General features: G+C 35.5%; 1 protein-coding gene across 1 annotated transcript; it reads right to left on the reverse strand.

The window, feature by feature from the left end:
• Positions 1-14: 14 nt before the first annotated feature.
• Positions 15-2682, reverse strand: LOC145082239 (protein NBR1 homolog). Its single transcript, XM_079023306.1, has 4 exons — positions 2653-2682; positions 1373-2196; positions 946-1283; positions 15-820 (listed from the first exon to the last, which is right to left on the reverse strand). Exons 1-3 carry the CDS (start codon positions 2668-2670, stop codon positions 971-973), a joined length of 1155 nt encoding a protein of 384 aa, XP_078879432.1. The 5' UTR covers positions 2671-2682; the 3' UTR covers positions 15-820; positions 946-970.
• Positions 2683-8323: the final 5641 nt, after the last annotated feature.

The following is an 8323-nucleotide window of genomic DNA, read 5'->3' on the forward strand; positions in this document are numbered from 1 at the left end:
AAAATCTAAAACGATATTTTTCGATATGATCTAACTGAAGGTATTTTAACAGGTGTATTATGTAGGTTTATTGTATTTTTTTTAACATATAGTTACAAGGAAAATATTATGGTATGATATGAAAAGAATTAGAAAACACAAAATCAGGTGAGACCATGTTTAACACGGTCATAGAACAACTACAAAACTGTTGAGACCCCCGAAACCTTACTAAGGTTTTCAGTTATATTTTTGAGAGTTTTTAGTTTTTTTTTCATTGGCCTTATTAAATGATTTGATTAAAATTTTAGAATTCGTTTAACTACGGTGACCTTCAAATTAGGATTTTTAGGTAATTTATAAAACTTCTAGTTTTTATTTTTGTGGCATACCAGTTCCTTTCAAGTTTCTTCACAACGTTATTATTATTCTTATTATTTTGAATAACTTAGAAATAACTTAAATATATAACAGTTATATATAAGTGGGCTGAAAAGCGAGGGGCGATGGCGATGGCGATGGCCCTCCCTGGCCCCAAAGGGTTCCGCTCATCCGCATGTGATAGGAGTACAAGGGCCATTTTGATGAACAGATAACATGTGCCTCAACCTTTAAAAATAAAAAAAAAATTGTACTAAATAAATAAAGTCTAGGATTAAAGACATAACTAAACTACATAAAAACACCTACTTACTAATACTTACTAAACGTGGCGCATAAAAAAAGCACACCATAAAAGGTTCAAAGCTACTAAAATACTATCGAGTCTTGAAGAGCTTTTATTAGTAATCATTATCCCAATTAACCTACCAATAACCAGTACTCTTGGATCATGAAAACGCTGCATAACACCAAAGAAGTTTTTATGTTTTATAAGTTTTTTTGGCAATTTAGATATATGGCTCACTTTATTATGAAACCAACAGAGATTGGATATTTGGATTGCTCCAAAGATCGGAACTTTACCTTGGTTCGAGCCAACTGGTTCCACCTACACCAGTTTTGATGGAACCGCAACATGACTATTACAGGTGCTCGTCTCCTGATCCTTATGTGGCTGTACTGCATCTAAAAACAGATCTTCAGGTTCCACAATTCCAATAGGTTCCTTTTCACAAACTTCATTAATGTCTTGATCCATATTGGTATTCACAACTTCGACTTCTGGGTCTAATTTGTCATTGCACACAACAGGAGGTTCGTCACAGAAAAAAGAAAAGGGTGAGACATCCATTCTGATATAATCAGCAGCATCATGTCCCGTTTTCTCGAAGCAAGTGCAACACAGATCAACAATAATACTCCTATACAAAAAGAGTAATGATTCAAGAAATAACCAAAAATATTTATTAATATATATACATGTACTCTAACAAGCTTCAAAAGAACTTACGATTTTGATATGAATCGGGGTCCAATTATGGGACAAACTCGACACCCAACACACGTAATATCCTCATGGATTGTTAGACTGCCTAAGCCTTTACTACCGATATCTGCCTTCTTAAGAGGAGAGACACAAGTCTCACAAGGACATGAATGCACGATTGAGTCATTAGATAGAGGCATCCCGATGAATGGGCATTCGTTAAGGTCTACACAAGTCTCAAAATCAACGGATTTCCTCAGTTTGGCATTGTCATCATGTAAAGATGCAACATCAGAGCCTTTAACAGTTTCAGACTCAGAATAAGGAACATTAAGATCTACATTGTCAAGAACTCCATCTTTCTTCACCGTTTCAACCTGCAAAGCTTCGTTGTTTGAGTCTGGGCTTCCGTCTTTACATGGTAATAATGTCTCGGATGCTTCTTCAATCTTCAATCCCTGTTGATCACCCATCATGTTTTCCCATGCAACGTCAAGCAAAAGCTTCAAAAGTGCATTATGTTGTCGCTCTGGCACAAATTTCAAGATCAAAGAAACCGCAGAGTTCAAGGAATTGATTTGAAGCTGGTCTTGTGTTGATGTAAGAGAAGATTTAGGATTCAATGTTACAGTCATCCTTAGTGGATTCAGAGATTGAGCCGCAAGATCATCGAGATCATTGTCATCACAAAGAGTGACTATATCTCCATCCTCATCGATGTAAGTGAGTGTAAAATCAGCATCAAGATCTAGACCGAAGAGGATGCAGATCTTCTCCCTCAACATTTCCATGTCAAAATCTAGAAGATCTTCCTCATAGATGCGCCTGATTGTGTCTCCAAATTTAATCTGCACCAAACATGACACGTATTTGAGGATTATTTAAAAGTATATGTAGTCAAATCAATTGGTTTTCAAAGAAAACCATGCACGCATTAACCATGAAAGTCACAAAAATCCATGACATACTTGCATAATGGAAAAAATTGTATGTAATGCTACTTCAGTACGAGAATCATACCAATTGGGATTCAACCCGAAAACCACAAAAGTAAAATCTTAATCTTCTAAAACTAAAATACAACTCGCAAGAAACTTCAATTCACATGAGGTTCATCTACACTACAATAACGTGAACTCTTAAAGAGCGTGTGAAAACACTAAAGGTACGTCTAGCAAAGTATGCCGATATTTTACTAATATGAGTGCGACACTCAACCACACTTATGAAAACAGAATGAGAATTCGGTGGAGTAATTCAAAAAGAGAAGAAGAAGAAAAAGAAGGATATAGCTGAAAACAAACCTTGATTACAGTTGCCATGATGAGATAGGACTAAAAACCCTACAATGAAAAGAGGGTAGTCGATGGAACAGATATATATAGCTAAAGCGAACTATTGATCGCTATCTGTAACTGTAATCCTAGAGATATCCGCGATTCTGTAGATTATAATTATATTCAATATATATGCATAGAAATATTAATATTTAACTTCAAAATGTAAATTGTTACCATTACAATAATCATATAAATTTGAAGACTCCTAAAACAAAATTAATATTAAATATGTTGTTTAGTTTATGACTAATGTTTACTTTTTTATTCATACTTATAGAAATAACAAATTTTAAAATTTTTACAAATGGTCCTTTAGCTTTTCCGTTTGTCCCTAAAAGGGTTCTTATGAAACTTTTTTTTTCATGGATGGTCCATACGAAGCAAACTTTACACATAAATGGTCCTTATGACTAACACCACTAGTTTTCTGTTAAATATAATATGAAAAGACTAAATTGCCCCTCTTTTATTTAATTGTTAACCGATGTCCCCTATCTTTCTCTCTTAAATCCACCAAACTAACCTTCATCTTCCTTCTTTCAAACCTCAAATCTCTATAAAAATCGACACACACATACACACACTCCAAAAAATCGGCGTCCCTCTCCCCACATACAAGAAAACGATGATGAACTGGAGACTTGGAGAATATAACAAATTGGGATTAGGGTTTCTTTGTTGTGTCTGTAGACGATGAGTGTGATGATGATGGTTTGGGTGGTGTGATGATGATGATTAGGTCAAAACGAGGGATAATAAACAAAAGGTGGTATTCGGTTGTGGTTATGATGGTTGAAGAGAAGATAAAGAAGGAGACTATGTGAGGTCTATGTTGAAATGGAAATGGAATGGTCTTGATCGCTTCTTCGATTTGTGCTATTTAATGGGTTTTTTTGGATTTGGGACCTTTGGATATTGATTTTGGATATGAACTTGTGGGTTTTTATCCACTTGATGGTTGGAGTCTAAATTGAGGTGTCGACATGGAGAGATGAGTGTAGGAAAAAGAGAGCTCTGACCACTCTCCTGTCTCTTGTTGTAAAACACGTTTTCCTGGATGGATTGTTTTAGGGTTTCAAGGAGTCAAAAGGTTGATTTTTGGAAGATATGGAGTCTCACGACATGGGTTAAAATGTAAATTGTGTCCATAACTGATCTCACGATGTGAGGCATAGAGGCTCACGACGTGAGAACTGCTGCAGCCCAAGTTCATGATATTCAGTATTGCTGATAGCTCTAGTGCTATTGTTATATCATGTGATGTATGAGATATTTAGGTAACTCACTAAGCTTTGCGCTTATAGTTGTGGATTAAACATTTTGCATGTACTTGTTGGATTGCGAAGACTTGATTGTACACACACATCAGAAGCTTTATGATTCGAGATTCCGCACTGTCTTTGTAACACCCGTGACTTGAGGTAATAACTATTTAATTTCTTTATAATTAATTGTTGGACTATGAGATTAATATTGGATTTTTGAGTTAGGCCTTAGTGAGTGGGCCGTTGTATATTGGGCTGACTGAAGACGTATGTTGGGCGTAAGCTTGGCGTATGCTGGGCATAATGAAGGCATTGGATGCGGTGGGTTGATGCGCGTACGTGTAGCGTACCAAGGAGTACGCATCGCGTACGCGATCTGACTCAAAACCTTAATTTTAAGGTTTAATCCATATAAATACCACATTATCTCCCAAACCCTGGCCTCCTTACTAACCTCTCAAACTCAGAAACCCTAGAAAGCCAACCATTCCTCATCTTTGTGTGATTTTGTTATTGTAAAGCTCATTGTGGTGGTTTGAAGCTTGGAAGGAGAAAGAGGAAGTTGGTGAAGAAGAACTTGAATAGCATGAACTCAAGGATGTGAGATATCCTTACCATTTAGCACTCATTTGAGGTAAAAAGCTCACAACTTGCCTCATGTATGCTTAGATCTATAATAATGGTGTTTTGGACCTTTTTGGTCCCAAGAATGGATTTTTATGGTCCAAATCCGTTTCTAGGCTCGGGGTTGCCACCCTTAGTGCTATATGAGTCCCAAAAACAGAAAAGTTTCCATCTTGAAGGTCTTTTTGTGGCCATGCATGAGTTTTATGGAAGTTAGTTGCCATATTTCAAGTTTGGGTCCATTTGGTGGGTTGCAAGACACCAAGTAATCAACTTTATTGGTTAAGACACTTTATTGGACTCAGATTTGTGTTTGGAGCTTACGGTCTTAAGGGATTAAGCCTTTTTGGAGTTTATGGCTTAACAGGGTAGTACGCTGGTCGTACACGCAGCGTACAAGCCATGCAAGTTGTACACTTAGCGTATAGAGGAGTACGTCCCGCGTACCCACTGGATATGGGTTTTTGTCATCTGGGCCTTGGTTTGGGCCGATCTTTGGACTTCTTAGCTATTAGGCCTTAGTGGGCCATTAGAAGTTAGTTGTTGGGCTAAGGACATGTTTAGGCTTAAGGGAAGGCCCATTTGAGAAGTTGGGCCCAATTTAGAAAATTGGGCTATAAGTGGGCTTGGAAAGGCTATATAGAATTGGACCATGGATGTTATGGAATTGGGCCTAGGTTATGGTCCAATTAGATTAGGGGGTATAATAGACATTTTTCCCTAAGAAGGATTATTGGATTTTGACTAAGTGTTATTTTGGTAATGATAGCTCAGGGAGTCGTTGGAGCAACCGTTAGAGATTCCTTACCGCGAGATTTTGCATTCAACTTTGCGAGGTGAGTTTCCTCTTGTAGGAATAGGTCGAAGGAACCAATATCGGCCCGTTTATGTATGTTAGTATGTTCCAGACTAAGGTCCGATGCCGGGCAGTACTCGATGTATATTTATATGTTTCCGAAGTCCGATCCGATGTCGGGCGGTGCTCGAGGAATATTTGTATGCTTGATGTCTTCGTGATTCTTGCATGTTTATGTATTGTATGTTTTTGGATTACGGTCCGATGCAAGGCAATGCACGGGGAATGTTTGTATGCTTCTGGATTTCGTTCCAATGTTGGGCGGGGCCCGATACCGGATAATGTCCGATGTTGGGTGGGGCCCACGATATGTTTATATGTGCTTATGGGTATGGTATGTGGTAGTTTGGAGAGACTCACTAAGCTTCGTGCTTATAGTTTTTAGTTTTGGTCTCACATACTTTCGGTATATGGGGAAGAGCTCGGGATGACTGCATTTCACACACCACGCTGTTTTAGCTTGAGATGTTTTACTCTAATATATTTACATGTGTTTTTGATATGATGTTTTGAGATACTATGATGTATGTTTTGATGAGATGGTTTTGATAATTATGGGTTATTTAATAATTTAAAGCGAAATTTTTTTGTCATGATTTTTGGGATGTTTTAGTCTTCATTAAAACTCTGATTTCTAAATAATGGTTTATGAACAAATGATTCATTCGGAATGTAACTTTATTGAAAATGGATGTTATATTATTTTAAAAATGTAAATTTTAGATTCGGTTTTTGGGATGTTACAAGTTGGTATCAGAGTCATGGTTTGAGGGATTTGGATGAGCACTCATGGAATTCCAAACTTAAACTATAAAGTTGAGAGTTTTTATAAACCTTTTTCAAAAAGATTCATTTCAAGATAAGAAAAGAGAAGATGTGATGTGTACAATCAACAACAGATCGGAAAAAGTGATTTCCTAAGATATCCATACTTGCTTTATATATGTTGTATTTGAGTTGTTATATGTGTTATAGTATGATGTGAATGCTATAACTTAGGCTAAGGATCCACACAGGGTTGCAAGCTAGAGTGCATGCTTAGGAGAGAGTCCTTGTATGTGTGATATATGAGTTGTTAGAGATGTAGGATTAGGGGTGTTCGTTTGGATGAATCGGTTTGATCCGATCCAATCAAGTGAATCCAAATTGATTTCGGTTTTCAAAACATGGATCCGAATACTCCAAACTAAATGTAAATCCAATCCGATCCGATCCAATTACAATTCGGTTGGATCGGTTTTTATAATTCGGTTTTCAAAAACCGAAACATTTTAAAACGACAAATAATTATAATATTAATAAACTTTACACAAGAAGCAAAAACAAATTACTTAATTGTGATTTGAAATTTATAAACAACTAACAAGAAGATATATTATAGTTAAATATTTTATAGATAGAAAACTTTTAAGTGAAAATGCATATTAATGTTTTTTTATCGGGTGAAACGTTCCTATTTGAAAAAAAATTACAAAATTAATAAATAACTATAGATATATATTATAAATAGATAAAAAAAATGTTTATTTGGTTTTTTTGGACTATTCGGTTCTTATTTTATAAACCAAACCAATCCGAAATCCAAAATAATAATTCGGTTTTGTTGAAAACCAATCCAAAAATCTGAATATCCGAACCAAATAATCCAATCCAAATTGTCCAATTGGATAATTCGGTTTTATCCAAATAGTAAACAGTCCTATGTAGGATGATGTGTAGGCTAAGGATCCTCAGGAATTGTGTGTTAGAAATTGTCTGATCTTTATGATTCCTTTTGCCTATTGGTTTTTTGCTTGAATTCTATTTGCTTTATGCTATGTGAAACTTATATTAACGTTAGTTAGCTATTAAAGGAATACGTTAAGTTACATGCCGTAAGAATTAAATAGTTTTAGAATGTCCGATTTGGCCTATTGCGCAAGTTTTGTTTAAGTGCAATCGTTGTAGTACAAGATCTTTTAGTCGAAGAATTGTTTAATCATTGTTGCATGTAATTGTATTCGTAAGATAGTTTGTTGACATTGGTATAAGTTTCTGTCGTAGCTGATAGTATGGTGGGAGTGAGTATTCCTAATGATCATATGGAGTACTAGAGTATTCTAGTGTGAGAACTTACATAAGAGGAAGTCTAAGTTAGGAATCTAGGCAACTTGTGGTGGCTTTTCGAAGCATATGGTTGTGCTGATCGACCTGACATTGGTGGAGTTCCTAGAAGAGCATTCTACTGCGAGCTCGTATGTGAAAAGTGTTGGATTGGGTGTCTAAGCCCATAACTATAATTGGTATAAACTTGAATTGATAGTAACACAATACTTTTGGGTTGCCCTCAAACCTAGTAATTGAATATGATAACTTTTAGAGAGAGAGAGAGACTGATTTATTAATTATATATTTAATAATTAATTAGAATTCAAAATAAATGATTTTTAATATATTATGAGAATAATATATTAATCATAAATATTATTATTTAATTAAGAATTAATAAGAAATTAATTAAAATTAATTTTAGGATTAACTGGATTAATTAAAAATACATGGGTTAAAATGTAATTGTTCAATAGTTGAGCAAAAGGCATTCTAGAACCTTCCTAGAAGCCTTGGACGGTTTTTATAAGGTTTTAGAGTTCTATAATTATCCATGGAGGATAATTAAGAAGCTAGATAATTACCAATTCAATATAATATTATTATATTGGTTTTGGGCTTATCTAGGGTTTCCAAGTTGCACTATATAAGGACCCCTATACCTCCAACTTTCGGCCATGATTTCTATTGAAGGGTTAGGCCAAAAATTCTTACCTCTATCCTCTCTCTCTTCAAGTTCCTTGGTTACTAGGGTTTGGGTGTGAATCATTAGAGGCACGCCACTTGTGGTGTTTGTTTCCAA

This window comes from Lactuca serriola, chromosome 1 (genome assembly GCF_051521515.1).
Source record: "Lactuca serriola cultivar US96UC23 chromosome 1, Lser_US96UC23_V15, whole genome shotgun sequence".
NCBI lineage: Eukaryota > Viridiplantae > Streptophyta > Magnoliopsida > Asterales > Asteraceae > Lactuca > Lactuca serriola.